Source organism: Macrobrachium nipponense, chromosome 40 (genome assembly GCF_015104395.2).
Source record: "Macrobrachium nipponense isolate FS-2020 chromosome 40, ASM1510439v2, whole genome shotgun sequence".
NCBI classification, from domain to species: Eukaryota; Metazoa; Arthropoda; class Malacostraca; order Decapoda; family Palaemonidae; genus Macrobrachium; species Macrobrachium nipponense.
The window spans coordinates 19,074,773-19,097,758 of NC_061101.1; the positions used below are offsets into that span (position 1 = coordinate 19,074,773).

The 22,986-nt window shown below is 43.3% G+C and overlaps 1 protein-coding gene across 1 annotated transcript in view; it reads right to left on the reverse strand.

Annotated features, from left to right (window-relative positions):
• LOC135212186 (kelch domain-containing protein 3-like) overlaps positions 1 to 22,986 on the reverse strand; it is a 109,982-nt gene that overhangs the window by 19,905 nt on the left and 67,091 nt on the right. Inside the window, exons 2-5 of the mRNA XM_064245632.1 lie at positions 6,529 to 6,601; positions 5,598 to 5,609; positions 5,360 to 5,446; positions 3,456 to 3,564 (exon numbers count right to left, since the gene is read on the reverse strand). Coding sequence (XP_064101702.1) covers positions 3,456 to 3,564; positions 5,360 to 5,446; positions 5,598 to 5,609; positions 6,529 to 6,601 — 281 coding nt within the window. The remainder of the gene's footprint in view (positions 1 to 3,455; positions 3,565 to 5,359; positions 5,447 to 5,597; positions 5,610 to 6,528; positions 6,602 to 22,986) is intronic.

The following is a 22,986-nucleotide window of genomic DNA, read 5'->3' on the forward strand; positions in this document are numbered from 1 at the left end:
AAGACTGAAGATATTTCCAAAGATTTTTAAATACTTCTGTGAATAGCAATGACAGTTTTCCATCAGAAGACTGAAAGATAATTTCCAAAGATTTTTAAATACTTCTGTGAATAGCAATGACAGTTTCCATCAGAAGACTGAAGATAATTTCCAAAGATTTTTAAATACTTCTGTGAATAGCAATGACAGTTTCCATCAGAAGACTGAAGATAATTTCCAAAGATTTTTAAATACTTCTGTGAATAGCAATGACAGTTTCCATCAGAAGACTGAAGATAATTTCCAAAGATTTTTAATACTTCTGTGAATAGCAATGACAGTTTCCATCAGAAGACTGAAGATAATTTCCAAAGATTTTTAAATACTTCTGTGAATAGCAATGACAGTTTCCATCAGAAGACTGAAGATAATTTCCAAAGATTTTTAAGTACTTCCTTTATTATGTTTGTTCACCAGCACGGAGCTCCGAAGTCTCTTTGGTTTCATCTTAGTTTTGTATTGATTTTGTGATAAATTTACTTTTCAAATTGTTTGAGGAGATATTGCTGAGGTTTTACTCTAGTTTATTAGTTCCAATATTTATTTGCAAAGTGTTAGTTAATTTATTAGATACTGGTCAACATAAAGTTTTTATCTAACATGTTCTTTGGTACACTTCATGTCAAGTAAGTTAACCCTTAAACGCCGACTGGACGTATTATACCTCGACTAAAATTGTCTGTCGGGTGCCAAGTGGACGTACGATACGTCGGGCGACAAAAAGTTTTTTTAAATATTTGCGGAAAAATAGTTATAGGCCTAGTTTGCAAAAAATTTTAAATCATGCGCCTTGAGGGATGCTGGGAGTTCACGGATCATGCTGTTGTTTTGTTTACAAGCGTTACCCAGGCACGCATGCACAAATTTCTTTCTTCTTACACCACAAAGCATCAGCGACGCATCGTCGGAGAGCGATTTCTTGCCGCATTCGTGTTTAGCAGAACTTTTGCGAGTGCTAGCGTATTTGTGATGCAAAAGGACGTTTACAAAGATGTCCCAACGTCGTCAGGACCGTGAAAGGTGCGTATTGCCTGTCAGTAGTGATCATGTGAGGCGAGTTTCAGACTTGGATGCTGGAGAGGGACCAAGCACCCAAGGTGACCCAACTTTTCAATGCCGTGTTGTGCGGCCTCGTGTGGCTGAAAGTGACCAAGGACCACATCCTGTGCCTTTTATGACCCCTAGGAAGCATCGGGGTGTCCTGAGGGGCATTCGTAAACATTTGGGAGGCCTCCAACAAAAGGACATAATTGAGTACTTGTTGGAGCTCGATCGAGAGCAGGTGGAAAGTCCTCATTTTGATGGCAGTTAGTCATCTAGTGACGAGGACATCACGCCCAGTGTCAGTGATGACGAATATTTGCCCCCAATGTCCGTACAGGAGCCACAGCCTGAAAGTGAACTGGAATTCAGTGGTTTCAGTGCCTATGAGAGTGAGTCTGAGGAGGAGGAGGAAGCACCGATTTTTGCTGGTGGGGACGAGACAGAAAGTGTTGGTGAAAGCGAGGGAGATGGGCCAGTGGGGAGGGTGGGAGTGCGAAGTCGTGCCCAAGCACGTGCGTGGGCCCGCAGTTTAGGTGAAGGCCGTTCGTCCGAAAGTGACGAGGGGTGGTTGGAGGACCCCACCCTACCTAACATGCACCCATTCACGGCAGCACCTGGACTGACCGTCCCTGTGCCTCTCACTGCACTGGGGTTCATTCAGCTCTTCCTGACGCAGGAATTGCTGGAATACCTCATTGCAGAGACGGCAGATTACGCTCGGTATTGTCGTGAGGAACTGCAGACGACATTGTCGTATCACTGGCGGGGCTGCAACCTCACGGACATGGCGCATTTTTTGGGGCAAGGTTAGCTTAACTTTGATGATGAGTATTGTCTTAGGTTCCTTGATTTCAGTAGAGGTGATTGTGGTTGGAATGCCTGGACTCCTACTGTGCCTCCAGCTCTTTCACCTTCAGCATCTTTGCCTGATTCAATCTCCTTTTTCTTGGCATGATATAATGGGCTGCATTATTTCAAGTTTAAACTCTTATATGATGGCTTTAAAATAAGTTTTTCACCTCCTATGGAGAGTACAGGGAGGAGAAAGATTGGCCCGTAGTTACTGCAGTCTGCATACAGGGCACTCTTTGGAACAGGTAATGTATTAGGGTACTACGCTTACGCTCACCCACAAAGATAATACATTGACATAAAAATCTACAGAATCTAGTAATCTTGAGAGACAACACTCTGGTAAATTTTTTAATAAACAAATGGAAGAAACCAATGTCTGCATAAAAGGACTCAATACAATGCTGTGCAATGTAATGAGAAATGCTGCAACTGGACATCCGTGAGGAAAGACAACAAAAAGTAAAGCTGAAACGGGACACTAAAGAAGAAAAATAACATAAGGGAAAGATCAATGTAAAGGGAGAAAGTAACACAACCAGGGAGTGGAGAGAGGTTCCAAAAAATCATAACAGTATACTGCTTTAGCACTGTTTATAATAAATGCAACAGAGGGAATTCAGAGTGAATGTACATAAATTTCCCTTCTCTGAACAAAATATGGAGAACGGCTAGCTGGCACCAAGAACCTTCAGTGCAACCATGCTTTGTAATGTTGCAAGAGGAACAGTTTTGGCTACTTGGCACAACTATTAAGAGTACAGTGTCAGAGGTTAAATTTTCCTTATCACAGAAACTAATTTTACAAGGAACCCAGAGCCTTTATCAGAAAGAAGTAAACTGGGTTGCCTAACTAAGAAAGAGGAGATAGGGCTGCCTCTCGCATTATGTAACAAGACAGAAAAAAGTCCGCAAAGAGCACTAAAGCTTGACAGTACAGAAACCAAGAGTTCTGATTTCTGCTGAGCAATTGAAGATATGGTAATATGGAGGGTGTTACAAGGCTGTCTGAGACGAAAGGAACTTTTTTGTATCATACAATGGTTATAATATCCACAGCAAAAAAAAAAAAAAAAAAAAAAAAAAAAAAAAAACACTGAAACCTCCTTGTTACAGCAATCAAGATTCAAACACAATAAATAAAGGAAGAATCTGAAATGAGATTGCAATACTGTATTCTAAATAGCAAAGGAAGCTTATGAAAACCATAACCATAACGTTAAGACCTCAGGTTTGTTATGAAAAATGGAAAGTGATAACAAATTTGATAAGCACAATTATGAATTGGATATATCAATCATAATTGTGTTCCATCCAAGAGAAATCCAATGTAACCTGAACATAAAGAAAAAAAGCCACAAGTAGTAAGTTTGCTTAACACAGCCTTGTTGACATAAAAACAGGAAATATATACAGATTCTTTTAAGGCCTACCAAGAAAATGACCAGACAACATACAGAAAAATTAAAAGGGACCTTGCCTATTTGCCTATCTGCAAAAACAATTATCATAACACCTACCTAGTCCCTCCAAATAAGAACATTTTGGTGCCAACAACACAACAGGATTGTCTTCTCCTTGGGCAAGGTCCTTCACCAAGGGGTTTAACTTCACCCCATTGACGTGTTGCTGAAGAGGAAAAAGTAATTATTTTACGAGAAATGTTAATTTTTCTTATTGAAAATGTCACAAGCATAGGGAAAAATCTATTGAAGCTTCAATAAAGATATCAAATGAAACCAAGATACCATAACACATTCTAAATAGGCATGAGTGAATTTCATATTCGCAGTAGTCTAATGATTAAAGAGGACATCGTTACAGTCAACACCTGCTATTCGAGGACTCATGATTTGCGGACTCACCGATTCGCAGATTTTTCTATGGACTGTATACTATACCCATTATTTGGAGAAAATTGACCTATTTGCAGTATTTTTTACTTCAAAATATTCACAATTTACTGTACAGGCAGTCCCGTTATTAGTGGAGACTCAGTTAATGGCGATCCGGTTTTATGACATTTGTCTGGCACCATAATAGGCAGTTTCAGTTACCAGCGCCATAAGATGCTTATAATAGAGTTATGGTGCCATAAGGCGCTGATAAGAGTTACGATGTCATAACATACCCAACAGTGGCGCATTCATCGACTCTCGGTGTCATAAATCAGAGTTTCAGTTAATGGCAATTTTCGCTTATAAGCACCCCGCCGAGAATGTAACCCCCACTGCTAACTGTGGACTGCCTGTATTTTCATATAATTTTCGTGACTATGTGAACTTTTTGTGATAAAACTATTAAAATACAAAGGTATAAGATTTTTTTTTTAGATTTTTTTGTTTCAATTATCAAAATAGGCAGTTCTAATAGTTTTTAGAGGGGTTTTAAGTATTCATGAGGGGGGTATGGTACCCAACCCCACAATACAGCGGGTCTACCATACTGCCAAAACGCAAAACAAAAGTGGCCACTTGCTTCAAGTGATTCCAAGTACAGAATTCAAAGTTTTAGAACAATGACCAGTGAATTCACCAAAGCTAGGTGTACTACGTATATGACAATTGTGACGAAAAACATCAAATTACATAAAAAACAAATGTGTATTTATGTATTTGTAAAGGGTGGCAAAAGTTTTATATAGTAAATGTGTGCCTCTTGGTCACACATCACTCTAAACATATTCCATTTTTATCATTGTCTTTAATCATACTTTTACATCTTTATGGACACAAAGTGATATAACCTTATATGAAATCACCATCACTAAATAACCACCTTTCAGAGGGAGGCACTGAAACTTTTGCCACTTTATGAAGATCATTATCCATTGATTTCTTAAAAAAAAAAAAAAAAAGGCAAGGGTGTGATCTTTGGTTACTGTATAACAAAAGGCACATAGCTAATTACACACTTGATTGTTAGATTAATTTTATCATCAAATTACATGATTAAAACATGCATTATGTTATTTTTCATTTTATATGGGACGGCTTTACAGCAGCAGTGGGGAACCAGTACCGAATGCGGTCATACCACTTTATAGTATTTCAAATCATTTGTGAACTGCAGGTTATTCTCACTAGACAACACTAAACAAGCCAACAGCAATTCCATCATTATCAAGAAACTAATTTACTTGGTTATACAGTATTTCTTAACTTCATTATTTAATTTCATACCTCAAATTAAGCATAATTGTATATTCAATCTATTGACTGAAAGGAATTTTCAACAGCCAGCCTTAACTGGCTACACAAACCATGACAGTCCAATTAAGATAAGTCATTCTGCCACACAAGTACTTAAGCAATTTTGTTGTTATTAATAATACATATATATTTCTAATAATAGTGAAAAAATTAACTTTTGTTGCAATGTCGAGATTTAAAAACCCATACAATATCCTGAGCTAGATGCTTACCTGGATCATAACAGTGAAGATCATTGAAATGTTGTCCTTCCCTGCTGTTGAAACCACCAAAGAAGTAGATCTTACCTCTATGAACAACTGGAAATATAAAAATCTCATTTGAAACAAATGGTCAAGTTTTTATAATAAAGAATCTTTTAATATAAGAAATATTACAGATTACATAAATTGACACCTTCAAAATTATGTTCTTCCCTGATGTTGAAACCACTAAGGAAGTAGATCTTACCTCTATGAACAACTGGAAATATAAAAATCTCATTTGAAACACAGATGGACAATTTTTTATAATAATCTTTAATATGTGAAATATTACAGATTACATAATTTGACAGCTCCAAAATTTAGTAAAAGAAATATCTTCAGTAATCAAATTATTATAATTTTATATCTTTCAAAAGATTGCAATTTCTGATATTTTTATACACCAACATAATCACTTCTGCACCTGTCCTTAACATCCTTTTCCTCCTGAATTCATATAATTTCTCCTTTTTAATTAACTTTAATTGAAACAAGTGAATACCAATCAAAAATAAATTCTACTTACAATTTCATTAAAAACTCTAAGAGAAAAATACATATATGAGAATGCTCTTTTGGATGGCTTTTTTTTTCATTCATCCTCATATAGTCTTATGGCCTTCAGTAACTATTTTTCTTTGTCTGATTCACTATTCAACCTCATAACAGACAAACACCTACATAAATACCTACACATGTACAGCCTTATGCTTACAGTTCTATACAACATATCTTTCAATAACTGTTTTTACCTCACATCAATTGCCTCCCAATGACTTTTTTCATAATTATCCAGAAGGCTTTTCCTCTCCAGTGTTTTCAGTGGATCACTGGTGTTTTGAGTTTTTACTGTCTTCTTGCTCCTGATATCCTTTCAATAACATCATGTAATATCAAACAGATTTTGATGAAAGTCTTGTGCTTAATGGGGGGCTCCCTTCAAATAATTAACTTTTGGTAAGCACTGATAAAGATTTTTTGACCCACAAACCTCACCAGATCTTCACTACTTCCCAGTTTATTACCAAGTTCCCATGATGAAGAATGAACTGTCCTCCTTGGAAGATTTCAAACTCCCACAACTGAAGAGGGCTGTGAACCTCAGGAAAGAATAAGCTACAGATTTTTACACAAACCAGAACCTCTCAATGTATGAGCATCTTCAGCATAAGCTGGAACAGTCATTACACTTGGTAACAAACTGTCACCCTGTAGTTATGACTGTGAGTCAGGGAATATCTCAAACTCACCTTCCATAACTACACACCTTATCTTTTGGCTACAAAGGCAAAGCAGGGTGGCAGAGATGGGATCATACTATATAACACTGGTCTGAATACTGTATCTAGGAAAAATAAAAATTTATAAATTTGTTATTTGCACCTAAAAAATAAAAACCATCATCTTTTATATAGCAGACTTAATCTTTAGGTTGGTAATTGTCTCTGACAACTGACTTGGGTTAAATCCCACCCGGAAATGTCACATTTTCAGTTATGTACATGAATAAGGGATGCAATGACTCCTGTAACATTCTACTTGGCCTAGCATATGGATGACAGAGCAGAGGGCCTTGGCATGAGTGATACTAAAGGAAAACATCAGAGAGCCATGAAATCCCCCATAAAAGAATGAGTGCATTTAAATTATTTAAAAATCTCAGCTGCTACATATTCAATCACGTTCTTACCAAAGATATGATTACATTATATCTTTCTAAAAAAACCTGTCAATGCCCAAGTGCCTTATCAGCTATTTTTAGCCTATCTTACAGTAAACTTGCTTAAAAACCTTAAATTCCTATGTAGGTGTTCTAGCATGTTTAAAGTATGCTATGCCAAGATGTAGAATAATGCAAGGCCCTAGGAATGTTAAGGTAGGCTAAGCCCGACTAGCTTTGATGTTCACTAAGACAACAGAAACAGTAGTTGAATTACCACAATCATGGCAAATTTCAAACTTTGAAAGTTTCACTCAATCTTCTCAATCCCCACTTTTATATCTAAGCAGGGAGTTGGTTACTCTTAAGAGACTTCACTATTTCCATCAAAAGCATCTTCCTCTGGGACACCCTTCATCAAAGCCTCCCTCATTTTGCTACACCTTTTAATTCTCTGCCTCTCTCCCCACCATTTAACCCTAACAGGTTCCATCTAAAACATGTTCCCTCCTTCTTCCTCACTTTATCACATGCCCAATTCATCCCAGCCTCTTACATCAGTATACACAGTAAACCCCCCGGGATTCGTGGGCTCGCAATTCCCGGACTCACTGGTTTATGGATTTCCCCTATGGATCAAGTGTCCTTGGTGCTGGGAAATGTGCTGATTTTATCCTTTTTTTTATATATATACATAAGCATAAACATATTAACTGGCTATAAAATAACATATTTTCTAGGAAAAATGGCAATTTGTCGAAAATTGCATTTTTCCTAACTATACAAACCTGAGGTCCTTTAACAATAGGAAGTAGCTAGCGGCAGCTGGAACGGTCGTAAGCTTCGAACAAGGGGAGAACGGTAGTTAACTGCTTGTCCGACAGTGCGCGCCGCCGCGCGCCTGAGAGGTGAAGAATCACTTTTGCTTTAGGCCCATGCAAAAAAATGCAGAGTGAGGGGTGGCATGAGGTGGGACTATATGTAAAGGACCTCAGGTTTGTATAGTTAGGAAAAATGCAATTTTCGACAAATTGCCATTTGTTCCGACACGAATACAAACCCTCGGTCCTTTAACAATAGGGAGACTCACTTCTTGGTTGGAGGAATCTGAGTCTTTTTGGTGAACAGACTGGTGTTCGTCCAACCTTTGAATGCCTCCCTGGTTGTAAGAGCGAGGGAGGGATCCAAGCCTCTGTCCAATTGATCGGGGTGTGCACCGCAGGATCAATGGTCAGACCTCTGGGCCAAGTACTAAGAGAGAGGCAAGCGTATCTCTTCGTACCAGCAAGCAAGAACTTGTTCCTGTTTGCAAGAGGCAACATAAAGTATGGGTTTGTCTCAAGCTGGCATCCACTTCCTCCCCCTTGTTGGAGGAAGTTGTGGATTATAGCTCCTATCCCTAGTGAAATGGATAGGATTGGGGGTGGGGGCTCTGTTGAGCAGCTTCACCTGCAATCTCGTCCTTATCCAGCAGGGTGACGACCGTGTCCCTCTACCCACAGGTAGAGGGGAAGAAAAAGATGGGAAGAGGAGCCAGTCACACTCTTATTCACTCATCCATTCTTACAGTAACACTAGGACTCGATGCTGTTCAGCCTGCGAGGGTCTGGGTTCGCTACACAACGTCAACGTGTTGAGCAGCCACCACGGGTCACAAGGAAAAAGATCCAAGGACCTGTGGGCAATATCCCGAAGGTAGAAAGAGGTGCATGTGGTCTGGTTGGACCAGACCCCTGCCTTCAGTACCTGCGCCACGGAGAATTCCTTGCGGACAAAGCAGCATCTCCTTGCGCTCGAAAAGACCGTGAAGTCCATTAGGGAGGGGATTGTGAACGACTCGAACCAATCGTCAGGGACCGAAGTGTTCTGAGTCTTCGCTACGAAGTTCGGTAACGAAAATCGAGCGTCACGGATCCCACCCCTCCCCTGGATGCTTGACTTCGCAGGAAAAGTCATGCAGTTCCCTCAGAGGAAAAGAAGGGAATAGTCGCATGACCTATCCCTCTTCTCGACTTCGGTGATGTCCAGTACCCATACTGGTCTGTCAGTTTGCAACGAAGAGTCTCGCATCCTCCTATTCCCATGCAGCGAAGTTCTTGGTAGTGGATAGGACACCGATACTCCATGGTGGGTGTCGATGGTATGGGTACTGAGACAAGCTATTAAGACGAAGTAATGATTGCTCTGTAACAACCGAACTAAGTCCACAGCGTAGTTCGTAACTGACTCGGGCGCTCTGACAGCTGCCGACTGACTGGTTCGGTATCAGAAGTGAGGCAAGTTGTCCAAGCATCCGAGTAAGTCATGTGACCTTCGCCTTTTAAAGGGTTATGCCGAGAGACCAAACAAATAATGTATTTGTTTGTCACCAATGCCGGACAGCGAGGTGATGATTCTCTTAAGGCATATGCTCAAAAGGCGAAAGTCAATTGCCGTCTAGAGACCTAGGTCCCTGAAGATAAAACACTCATAGTAGTTGAATCTCAGCTAGGGAGAAACAACACTATGTGACGTTGAAGACGAAGGTAGGCAATGAATGCAACCTTCGTCTTCCAGCTGAATCGAGAGAAGGAATCTCAAGATTCTGAATCTGTGCTTACAAATGAACCTGTGCTTACAATGAAAACGCTAACCGCTATTTCATTGCTGTCCGGTGAGAAGTCGTAGTTGCAATGAAAGCGGGGCGTTCTTCAGTAATGAAAACACAGGGGAGAGCCGCCTGAAGAACTGCTTCTCATGGGATGAACGTTTGGAAGTAGAGCTGGCAGGTGTGGGAGTAGGCGATGTCTTTCAATACATCTGCTAATCCGGGGTGAACAATGAACAATTGCACACCTCCGAATAAGAGATATTTTGAGGACAAACTCAGATTCCGCAAAAATCATTCGCATTATCGCAGTGCGATGCAGCAAGAGACTATTACAGAATTCTGTTACAGTGCGGTAAACAGAAAGATGAAAGTCGAAGAGATATCTCTGTTGTAAATTCTCGCAATACTGAAGGCGATGAATTCGAGCGTCACAGCAGTAGATGGTCATTCATGAATGCGAGAATCCCCGTTAATCAGAGACTTAAGTCCGTGATTGTTGGGCAGAGATACGGTTGGTATTCAATCAAAGCAGGGGAGAAAGACATAACCAACCGTGCATCTCGAAGCGGCAGCTGGTACTGAGTTGCCTCGGGCAATTCAATACGCAGTAGCTGTCGCTGACTCGTCATCCTGAGTTGCCAAGTAATCCATTCCACGAAGGAATGCGTTCGGCTAGAACTACCGAGCATAAAAAGATATGCTCGAGCAATTATATTTAGGCGAAACGAATTTTGGTAAATACAAAAGCTGAAATGGTGTTGTCGTGACAAAACCATAAGTATATAAAATTGAAACTGGAAACTCCTGCGAGGTTTTAGGCAACCCCGAGTTGCAGTTCAATTAGAATACTCCTCGTCTAAGTCGCAATCCGTAGAGTAACTAGGATATGCGCCTACCCCTCGGACAATTCAACTGCTTAGCAGAATCATGTCGCGAGGTTAATATACGTAGTATATTTGTAGGATTCTGAACAACGATCTCCATCCTAAATTCTTTCCTTCAAGAAAACAAAATAAGGATTGGAGATCGACCACCTTTGATCTCTATCAAAGAGAGTGAAGGAGAAGTCTTCCCTGAAGGAAAGCTTCAATGGTGAACAGAATACCGAAAACGATAGTTCAAGCCAAACTGGATGTTCCCGTCCGTTCTCTCTATTCCAGGGTTGGCCGCCTACTGTGAGATATCTTCCTTCGGCGGCAGTCTTCTTCCAACGCTAAGAATTCCAGGAATTCGAGCATTTGGCGAGATCCCCGATTATCGTGGTAACAATTATCGGGAATACTCTTCTAACTCCCTTTGGACAGTGGTCTCGCCTGTGTGTGCTAGAAATTCCGCAGAATTCTAAGCACCCAGCGAAACCCCCACCGGATTCGTTAAACGAATATCTGTTGGTGGTCCTCTCGATTCCCGTAGAAATCGAGGATGGGGCAGAATCCTTTGTCAACGACCGGGGCTTACGTCAGGTAGGACCCGAAGGTCCCCCCGGTAGCACAGTCCGCGACGTGGGAACCTACAAAGAAATCTCTGTAGGATCCCTCACCTTTCGCTCGTATCCGTAAGGAGAGAGGGAATGGGGGAGGAATTGGATACTTGCTCGCCTTCCCAGCGGAACTAGCAGTTGGAGAATAGTAGGAGCAGCCATCGCCTTGCGGTGATGGCCTCTCAGTCTGGAAAAACGTATTGTCAGAAAACGTTCCCCCCCCCCGAGGAAGGTTACGAACTCGCACTGTAGGTAAGGATCTGCTGCCACTGTCAACGTCGTCTGGGTGGGGCTGATCGACACCTGACAGGAGAGAGCCGATACCGTCCTCTGATCATTCCAGTCCTCATCGAGGTCGAAACCTCTCAGGAGGACCGAGGAGGGGGAGGGGGAGCGCTGCAATACTCTGTAGAACGCCGCTGTCGCAGTAGAGGAGGTGGAATTAGCTTGTTCGACCGGTCAGACCTGAGCGAGCCATCTTGTCCGGAGATGAGAGGCTCTACCTGGTCCAGAACCGAGTCGAGAAGCTCCGATCGCGGCAAGCCAACCGTCAGTCTGGGTTCCCTTCTTCGGGCTTCAGAACGACTTGAGCCGTGACGCGGGCTCTAATGGTGGGAGCGGCGATGTTTCCCCGAGGTCGTTGTGCTGACGAATCAGCGCAATAACCTCAGTACAATTCCTCTGGATCTCGGAAGTCACAGCATCTTGCAGAGTAGGACCGTCAAACCCCTCGAACAAGACCATTCCAAGAACCTCCCCCTTAAGGAGGGGGAACTGCGATAGACCCCTCTCAGAGTCAGAGACAGTCACGTCTACCAGGGTTACCATCTGGTCGCTGCGAGAGCGGCCGCTGGCCTGGAAAGTCACATGAGTGGCTCTCACCAGCTTCTGCTCTGTGCCGCGGTCCTGGCGCCAAGCGAACTCTGGCGCCAAAACTTTGGCTATACGATCTCCCGCGGGAGATCGTATACTCGGAACCTCTTGCGAACGAGAGACCGAGCCGGAACCTGGCGTAGCGGCAGCGCCGCAAACACCAGGCAAGGAAGTACCGGTGGTAGCCAGTACCCCTCTGGTCCCCGTCTTCTTCCTTGCGGAAGGGGAGATGGGCCCTGTTCCCGAAGGAGCAGGAGGACCAGCAGAAGGACCCCCCGTCCCATCGGAGTGGGACGAGCCCTTTGAAGGGGGGGGGGCAGGAAAAAAGTCAAAGAATCAGTTACCAAGGGAGTCGCGGGAGAGCTTCCGACGACTTCTTGGGAGATCTTCGCTTCCCCCACCCCCGCACAGCCGTGACAATAATGTGAAAATGAAACAGGATACTGCACTTGCGATTCACTTTCACACAACATAAAAGGGGAAGGATCAATCGCGGGAAAGAGCGGAACCTTGATCCAAAATGAAAATGATGCAATCATAATAATATATGAAAATGAAAAAGAATACCGCACTTGCGATTTCACTTTCACACAAAATTAATAGGAGAAGGATCAAATCCCGGGTAAGAGCGGAAACTTGATCCAATAATATGATGCCATCATAAAATATATATGAAAATGGGAAGGATCAATTCCCGGGTAAGAGCGGAAATTGATCCAAAATGAAAATTGATGCAATTAAATAATAAATGAAAATGAAAAAGAATACTGCAATTGCAATTCCACTTTCATTGCAATCTAATATACAAAATAAGAGGCTCGTGCCGAGCGCCTTCACACTCTCGGCAACGAACGCACAGGGCAAAAATATAATGAAAGGAGTACTTACATATTTAATTACACACTTTCGCCCAAAATACATGACTCGGCGCGAGCGCGATCCCGCCCTCGGCACCGAGACATAATTCAAGGGAATCAATTTCACGAAAAGAGCGGAAACCGCCGTATCTACGGCGATAGCTCCATATTGACCCATAATAAAGTAATGAAAATGAAAACAGAGTACTTACAGTTTCATTTTCAACTTAAACAAACCGTTAGTAGAAAACACAATATAAACAAAGCATACGACGATGAAGCGGGCAGAGAGCAATGACGAACACGTCCTTCACACCCGCGGCCGAAAGCAAAAGTGATTCTTCACCTCTCAGGCGCGCGGCGCACGCACTGTCGGACAAGCAGTTAACTACCATTCTCCCCTTGTTCGAAGCTTACGACCGTTCCAGCTGCCGCTAGCTACTTCCTATTGTTAAAGGACCGAGGGTTTGTATTCGTGTCGGAACAATTTTTATTTTTCATAGCTACAAACCTGAGGTCTTAACAATTGGATAATTTCTAGCACCTAGCTGGATCCAGTTAAAAAGCAGATGAAAGCAAGGAATCTTGTGAATTCTGGCAACGCATGCATAGATCGGGTGAAGAGTGGTCAAAGACCACGAATCTACGCCACCGCATCAGTCTTTCCCAACTCAGGATGTCTTAACACACAGAGGGGCGGCTAGACGTGGGCAGTATAATGTTAAGACCTCAGGTTTGTAGCTATGAAAAATACAAATTGTCTCAGAAAATTTGTCATTTGTTCATAAACGAACAAACCTTCGGTCTTAACAATAGGATAGACTCGTACTTGGAGGAAGGTACAAGACATCCTAAACCGGCTGGGGACCTACCCACCAGTCCAGCTCCAGAAGAAATGACTTCTGGAGAGGGACTGAAGCCTGTTGAGAAGCTAGATAAATTGATATCAAACCACTCAGACCCTGAGTGACGTACAATGACATATAGGAGAATCATTGCATAGGGAACCAAAGAGAAACTCTGACTGTCCAATAGCAAACCAATACACTAGGAGTGGGGCATATGCTACTGAATAGGGTTTGATATTTGTATATGAAGCAACCACACTATCAGTATGACTACCTTACTCACCTGTATCAGACCAGTCCAGTGAATGACATGTCTATAACTTAACCCGCCTGAAGGAAGAAGGAAAGGTACAAGAGAAAGACGGAGACCACCCAACTCACTCATTCTCTCATCCACACAATCATCTTAGGTAAGATACAAAAGTGCCCTGTTAAGGGCAACTATGAGTTACATAACCTGTTGGGCAGCCACCACAGGACCCAGGGAAAACTTGTCCGTAGACTGTGGGCAACATCCTTAAGATAGAAAGAGGTGAACGTGGACTGGCGTAACCAAGTACCAGCGCTCAGCACACTATGTACAGCCAAGTATTTTTTGAAAGCCAGAGAGGGACCAATACCCCTAATGTCATGCGCTCTAGCCTGCACAGATGTGGTGGCGGAATCATCAAGAGCCAAGTATGCCTGTCTGATGGCTTCCCATATCCAAAAAGAGATAGTATTCCTAGACACCTCTTTCTTAGTACGGCCTGTGCTAACAAAAAGTCTGCGGCAGCCTGGTCTAAGGTTCCAAGTCCTTTTAAGATAGCAATGCAGGGCCCGGACAGGGCACAACAAAAGCTCTTGAGCATCACCACCCACAGTCATTAAGTGATGGAATGGAAAACGAAGTGAAGCTGTCATTGTGCACAGAGGGATTTTGGGTCTTGGCCACGAATTCCAGGACAAATTCGAAGGACACTGGCCCTCAACCCCTGGTGTGCTTCACATCATAGCTCAGACCATGGAGCTCTCCTACCCTCTTCGAAGATGCCAAGGCCAGAAGGAAAACTGCCTTGAGCATCAAGTTCCTGTCAGATAAGCGACGCAAAGGTTCATATGGACCCTTAGTGAAGCTCTTGAGAGCCAGGGAAACATCCCATGTTGGAGGCTTGAGCTCTCTAAGAGAACTTGACTGCTCTAACCCCTTAACTAGCAAGGAAAGTTCCCAGGACGAGGAGATATTGATACCTTTAAGGCGGATACCTTTAAGGCGTAACACCAAACTCAGGGTCACCTTGTAGCCTCTAATGGCAGGAACGGACAAACGTTTCTCATCTCTGAGGAAGGTTAAAAAGTCTGCTATTCGCTGAGTAGAGGTTGCGAGTGGAGAAAAACCCCATTTACGACACCAATCACAACAGATAGCCCATTTGCCTTCGTAAACCGAGTAGGTCGACTTTCTGAGACTGCTGGACATATGCCCTGCTGTTCTCTAAGAAAAGCCTCTCGCTCGGAGGAGATACTTGATAGCCTCCAACTGTGAAGAGACAGGGATTCTACTGACTGGTGGAACCTTCCCGCATGCGGCTGACACAGGAGATGCCGCCGAGGGAGAATTTCCCCCGGAACCCTCTGACAACAACGACAGCAGATCTGGAAACCATTCCACCTGAGGCCACAGAGGGGCTACAAAAGTCATCCTGAGACCCTGTTAAGTCATTAGCCTGTTCAGATCTTGATGGATCAAACAAAACGGAGGGAAGGCATACACCTCCAGGTTGTCCCAGGGATGTTGGAATGCGTCCTCTGCTAACGCTAAAGGATCTGGAACCACTGAACAAAATACTTCCAGATTCCTGTTGAACTGAGTCACAAAAAGGTCCAGCATGGGTCTCCCCCAAACCTGGAAGAGTTTGTCTGCTACCACTTGATGAAGGGACCACTCTGTGCCTACGATCTGATCCCGACGACTGAGTTTGTCTGCGACCACATTCCGTTTGCCTGGAATATACCTGGCTGACAGCTCTACCGAATTGCTGACCGCCCACTGGTGAACCTCGATAGTCAAGGCGTGAAGTTGACGAGAAACCAGGCCTCCCTGTTTGTTCACATAGGCGACCACCATCCTGTTGTCCGACATGAGAACGACAGAATGACCTTCTATCTTCTCCTGAAACTCCTTCAGACCCAGGAAGGCTGCCTTCAACTCCAAAACGTTGATATGTTGCTGTTTGTCTTGATGCAATGAGGCCGCCTAAATGAGGCCACCAACCTGCGAGGGAGGTGTCTGAGAACATAAGTAGTCCAGTGGAAGAGCGCAGAGGGACACCCTTCGAAAGATTTCAGTCGTCCAACCACCAACGAAGGTCTTCTCTCACTTCCAGAGACAGAGGAACTTTTAACAGGGGTGAGTCCCCCGCTGGAGACCAGAATTCTCCCAGTCTCCATTGCAGAGACCGAAGATGAAGACGCCCATGAGGGACCAGCTTCTTCAGGGAAGACAAAACTCCCAGAAGAACCTGCCACTGATGAGCTGACTGATGTGGTTCTGACAGGATGTTGCGCACCACCACTCGCAACTTCTCCAATCTCTGATCCGATGGGAAAACTTTTGCCACTGTCATACCGATGACCATGCCCAGGTAGAGAATCCTTTGACTGGGTACGAGGTTTGACTTTTCCTGGTTGACTACGATGCCCAGTTCCAGACAGAACCGAAGTAGACGATCCCTGTCCTGCAGCAGCTTTTCCCTGGAAACTGCCAAGACCAACCAATCGTCGAGGTACCTCAGCAAACAGATCCCCTGAGCATGGGCCCAACTTGATAGGAGAGAAAAGACCCTTGTGAACACTTGAGGGGCTGTTGTCAGCCCGGAGCATACGACTTTGAACTCGAAGACCTTGTCCCCAAGAGAGAAGTGAAGGAGCTTCGTGGACGTCGGATGAATAGGGATCTGGAAGTATGCGTCCCTTAAGTCTATCGACAGCAAGAAGTCACCTTCCCTCACAGATGCCAACACTGAATGCGGGGTCTCCATCTTGAGCTGCGTCTTCCTGATGAAGTGATTCAAGGTGGATAAGTCGATCACAGGTCTCCAACCTCCCGACACCTTGGGCACCAAGAAGATATGACTATAAAAACGCACCACTTCCTCTATCGCATCCTTGTCCAGCATCTTCTGCACTTCCTCCCAAAGAGCCAAGAACTTTTTGAGCTCGGCTACCAATCCGGTGGTCCGACGTTCGATTCTCGGCTCGGCCAACGTGGAACCAGAGGAATTTATTTCTGGTGATAGAAATTCATTTCTCGATACAATGTGGTTCGGATCTCACAATAAGCTGTAGGTCCCATTGCTAGGTAACCAATTGGTTCCTGGTCACGTAAAAATATCTAATCCTTCGGGCCAGCCCTAGGAGAGCTGTTAATCAGCTCAGTGGTCTAGTAAAACTAAGATACATATACTTAACTTTAACTTGTCCGATAGAGGAGGAGAAAAGTCGAATGGCAGTAGGTATCTCACCCGAAGGACATCTACCACCCATTCCTCTGGCCCATAACTCTGCCACTTGGCCCAATGGCCCACCAGGCACCCTCCCACCCGTGGTGCAGGAGGGGGAGAGGCACCTAACCTACCGATGGCCCCCTTTACCTCTGCCCCTTGGGCCCCTTCTTGGCTTAAAGGAATGAGAGCAAAAGGGACGTTGGTCCTCTGATCTAGGCTGAGACGAACGGGGAGGCCCCGCCGAAACCAAACTCCTTGATGGCCTACCAGGCGACGATCTTCTTGACTGCTGCTGGACGGGGGGAGGAGGAGGAGGAGCCGGACGTCTCCGAGGACGAGACTCGGACTTAGACATAGCCTGGTGCTGGTCTATCGCATCTTCTAGCTCCGTCCAAGAAAACAAATATTGGGACTCCAACAGATCCCCATTTCTCAATGCCAGCAAGGACTACGGGTCAACTGATCTCTCCATCCTAGATGAATCCGCGTCTCTTCTGATCAGGAGAAGGTTAGCCCATAAATTAACACTGGAGTGAGCCATATACGAAAACGCCTTGCCTCCGGACTGCAACAGACTGGCAAGTGAGGATGCACTCACTAACCCTTCTGGGGACCTGTCAGAAGCTACCTTGGCAATGACCACAGACCAGAAGTCCAGCCAAGAAACCATCTGTAACATGGAGGCTGCCGTAGATGCCAACGCTGAGGCATCCTGTGGAGACAAGGACGGAGCCCCCAACCTCACCTGCTCCAAAGTCAATCCTGGCTTCAGGCGAATGACGTCCGGGTTACGGTGACGCGACATCAAAAACACAGTTTGTAGCATAGTACTTCCTATGTCTTGTGAGAGGCAGGGGTAGTAGCTTCGCAGAGCCCCTAGAGCGAAGCGAACTGTCCCGGTCTGAAACAGAGGCATTAACCTTATGCAAGAATGACTGGACGTGCCCCAACAAGCTCAGACAATGATTTGGGATCCTGCGTAGCTCTCAGCAAGGCTTCCAAGCAGGATGGAGTGTAAGACAACCAAGCCTGAGTCCTACTTTCCAAATTGTTGAACCCACGAATGAGATTGACAACTTCTGAAAAGGAAGACAAAAACTCTTGCGTGTCTCCCTCTTCCTGCTCCGGCAATGGAGACCGACGACGAGAAGGGTGTGTAGGCTTCTCTAAGGCACCTTCCCCATTAAAATTAACGGAAGGATCAGCAACTAAACAGCCCAAAACACCAACTAACCTGTCTGGGCTGGGTCCATGCGCCGACTCCCGCGACGAACCCACTACAGCACTAGGAACATTACTACACACTCTTCCAACAGATGACTCTTTAACATGTCTGCAAATGGTCACAGGCATTGCAGACGTACGAACGTGAGTTGGAGAGGAATCCTGAACACTTGAGATCAAAGGAGAATCCCCAGTCGAACTCCTGGAAGTGCCAATAAGAGGGGAAGGCAAACACTCCTGCTGCACCAACTCAACGCTCACAACCTTCCACCTCTTGACAGGCGCCTTGAGATCCTTTTGTGGCGACGAATAGGCCCTGGAGAAGAAGAGAGAGCGCTTGCATCACGTGCACGGACGGGTGAGGTTACAACACGCTCGCAACGTGCACAGACGCAATTTGATGCAGAGGAAGAAGCAGCCACTGCAGATTGCACAAGGGAAGATACACTAACACTCTCCAAAACGGCAACATTCTCAAGAACACATCCGCATTGTTTCTCCCTTGTAGGCGAAGAAAGAGCAAAGTCCTTAGCCTTCCAACGCTTGATACGCCAGCGCGGCGTAGAGGGGGAAGGAGGAGAGGAAGACAGCACTCGTTCCTTATGCGATCTCTTTGCAGGAGGCGGGAACAATGCAATACGTTTCCTTCCAGTCCTCCCAGCCGACATGGCGGCCAACTTAACTTCCAAAACAGAGTCCAACCTCTTAAGAACCGCGTGGCATAAAGCCTCAGACGGATCAACAAGAGAAGACTCCGATGACATGGAAGGGAGATGCAGCGTACTTGGCGGCAGAGATGACGTCACGGCTGAGAAAGGCAGTGCAGAGGAGACGACTGGGAGTGACGTCAGAAGTAGTGATGATGTCACACCTTCCCCTCGGTCTGAACGGGAAGCAGACGCCACTGGCAGAGGAATACAAAATGACTGATCCCGTGAGTCATTAGCAGGGCTGATGCCACGACTTCCCTCTGACTCGAAGAAACGGCAACAGTCACTGGCAGAGCAATACAAAATGGCTGACCTCAGCTACCCATGAAGACGAGGCCAGGAGGATGGGGGAGGGCCTGGCCAGCATGAGTAGGGTGGGTAGCGAGCATCCATGAAGTGTGCTAGCAACCCCTCCAAGGACGGGGAACCCCCTAGCCTGAGCGTCCTCCAAATTGTCGCCATCTTGGATGCCTTCCCAGGAATCTATCTCCGGAAGAAGAAGGGGCAACATTACAGAAATTAGCCTGAGGGCCTCCCGATACTTCCAACAATGAATCGATGGAAGATAAGGAAGGGGACAAAGGCGCAACACTACTATGGGGTGTGTGTAAAGCAGGAGACAAAGCATCGGGAAGAGGAGAAGAAAAACCTTCCCATGAAGGAAAAGTAGGAACCCACTGATGCTCTCTCTTGCTATAAAACAACTTCCACTGCTCTTTAGGCCATGCAGGGCATTCCGTGCAAGGATTCACTATTGTACAAACATTAGAGCAGCACCTACTACACCTGATGTTGGGGTCAGTCGCAGCCGAAGCCAAAAAACAAGAACATGGAAAACCTGGAGTTCCGGGGCACACACGTTGACAAGGCCGAGACGGAGCAGAAGCAACCATAATATCAGCCACACACACACACACACACACTAAATATAATCGAAACGGGCAATGAACCGGGTAAAGGCCGAGAGATGTCAACCACAACTCTCGCCCAGGCGATTAAGAAAAAGACTGATGCAGTGGCATAGGTGCATGGTCTTTGACCACTCTTCACCCGATATACGCACGCATAGCCAGATCTCACAAGATTCCTTGCTTTCATCTGCGTTTTAACCGGATCCAGCTAGGCGCTAGAAATTATCCTATTGTAAAGACCGAGGGTTTGTTCGCGTATGAACAATTATATTGCCTATAAATTTCTGCACATTCTCAAACTAAAATTAACATCCTTTACTTTCTGTGTCAATTACCATCTTAAATGGTCAAATTACTAGGTACAGAGGGGGAGAAATGGATGCTGGATTTATTAAATGCTATATGTGAAGAGGAAGAAATGCCAAGGGATTAGGAGGAGAGTCTAATGATATATATATACAGTAGAGACCCGGTTCACGACCGTATTAGAACTCGACATAATCGGATTTCGCCACTAAATTTCCAATAAACTTTGTATCTGTTTTCAACCAAAAAAACCAGTTTCCGACCCACAACCATATGATGTTTGTAAACAAAACTGTTTCCGCCAGCCGCCGCTAGTTGGCGTCATCCAGTGCTACCAAATGTAGCATAATTTCATGTTTTTTAGCATAATTTGACCCAAGAATTGGAGCTTAGCATAATTTCTTTCACACCTAGGGTTCTAGTACAATTTAGAATATGTATTTTCACTAAAATTTTAAATAAATAAAAAATGCAGAAAATTCCTCAATTTCATACACAGCTATAGTGGAATGTATCTTCAAGTGAAATTGCCTCAAAAGCCAGCACTAACAAATGAGTTAATTGCTAAGTTTGAACCCAACTAAAGAATGTTAAATTTTGTGAATATAAATAAATACCCCACAGTGGCATGACAAACGATCAGTAAAGTGGTTAATAATTGTTTTTTTTCTTCATGAGTAAAGAATTACTTTTTTTATTTCCTTTTTTAAGTTTTATTTTTTTCAGTAGTTATCAAAATTTTAATTATGTCTGAAGTGATTTCACACAATTTTCAAGTATTTATTCATTGTGTATGTGATCTGTTAAAGAAAAATAGTGTTTCAGTGGCATGATAATGATCAAGTAATAAGTACGTATGTTTTCTCTTCTGAGTAGAGACTGGTTTGTTTGTTTACCTTTTTTTTTAGTTTTTAATTTTCAGTAAATATCAGTAAATAACAAATATGTTATATTTGAAGTAATTTTCACACATTTTCAAGTATTTATAATTGTTTTATGTGATCTGTTAAAGAAAAATGGTTCTGAGTGGCATGATAATGATGCAGTAATAAGTAAAATTTCGTTGTTTTTTCTTCACATTTGTATGTGTGATCTTCACGCATTTGTCAAATAGTATAATAGTGATTGCATATCAAATAGTGTACTAGTGATTGAGTAATGTGATCTATTAAAGAAAAAATGGTGTTTTATTACGAGTTCCTAAACATGTAAAAGATCACAATTCAAATTATTATTAATATTGGTCTGTTCGTCAACTTTGTATCATTTCACAAATAATATAAAAATAAAAATGTTTTAAATTTCCATTACATCATTGTTTTAGCTCAAATGTATTAAGAGAAATGAGATAATGATAGATTAATAGCATAATTCTGGCACAAAATTACACCATATTTGGCATAAATTCTTGCTTGGACCGACTAGCATAATTTAGCAAAACGGTTGGTAACACTGGTGAAGACATTCAGCATTGTTTAAAGTCCGCAACTAATGTTTACAAACATTCAAACATGTGTCGTGTCTTGTACACCTTGCGCGCATTTTGTTTGCTTTTTCGGTGGTATCAACTCTACGCAGTTACCTTTTGATTCATCATGGGTCCCAACATTACTACTGGCTATCTATTAAAACCTTTTGCTATTGTTAATCTCTGAAATAATGGAAAAGTGTTTACATGGCATCTCGCGTTTTCCTTCTTCAAATGTTTCCATCATTTCCAACTCCAAAATAAACCTTAAGTTTTGTCTATCCTCTCCTCTGCATGAAAGTGATGAGCGGAAAAAAGATTTAATCAAGCACCCTTGCTTGATTTTTTTTTTCAAGCGCAGACATATTCTAAAATCATGCTCACACTTGAGGCGCGCGTTTCAGTAGCAAATGCAATAGGTATTTAAGTGTTAGGTTTGGAGTGAAGGCAATGTTACGTACGTAGGTTACATGTGCGGTTCGGAAGCGATGCAATCTTTAAGCTTTGTTAAGCTTGCCGGTAAAGAAGAAGTTAGTCATAGCTTATATCAGAGAAGCCACTATGCCATATTAAGTGCGTAGTAATTAAGAAATTTAAGAAGAATCTTTTATGTTGTACTGTAATACCTCAATGTTTACGTGTAAGAATTTAGTAGTGAAACCAGTTACATACGTGTTCGGTTCGGTAGCAACGCAATCTAAGCTTTTTTAAGCGTGCCGGTAAAGAAGAGTTAGCCTAGGTTAACTCAGAATCCGCTACGATATACATTAATTATAGAAATTAAGTAGATTCTTTTATGTTTACTGTAAAAATACAGTCATTGTTTACGTGTGAGATTTGGGTAGTGAAACCACTGTCACATACGTAACGTGTGCCGTTCGGTAGCGAACGCAATCTTAATCTTTGTTAGCTTGCTAGTAAAGAGGAGGTTAGCCTTAGCTTAATCAGAGAAGCCGCTATGGTATAGAATAATTATAGAAATTAAGACGATTCTTTTATGTCTACTGTAAAAAGACGTCAATGTTTACGTTCGAGGTCTGGTAGTGACACAGTTTTACATATGCAACGCGTGCGCGGTAACGAAGCAATCTGTATGCTTCGTTATAAGCGTCCTCGTAAAAAAAAAAAAAAAAAAAAAAAAAAAAAAAAAAAAAAGAGGTTAGCTTGATATTAAACTCAAGA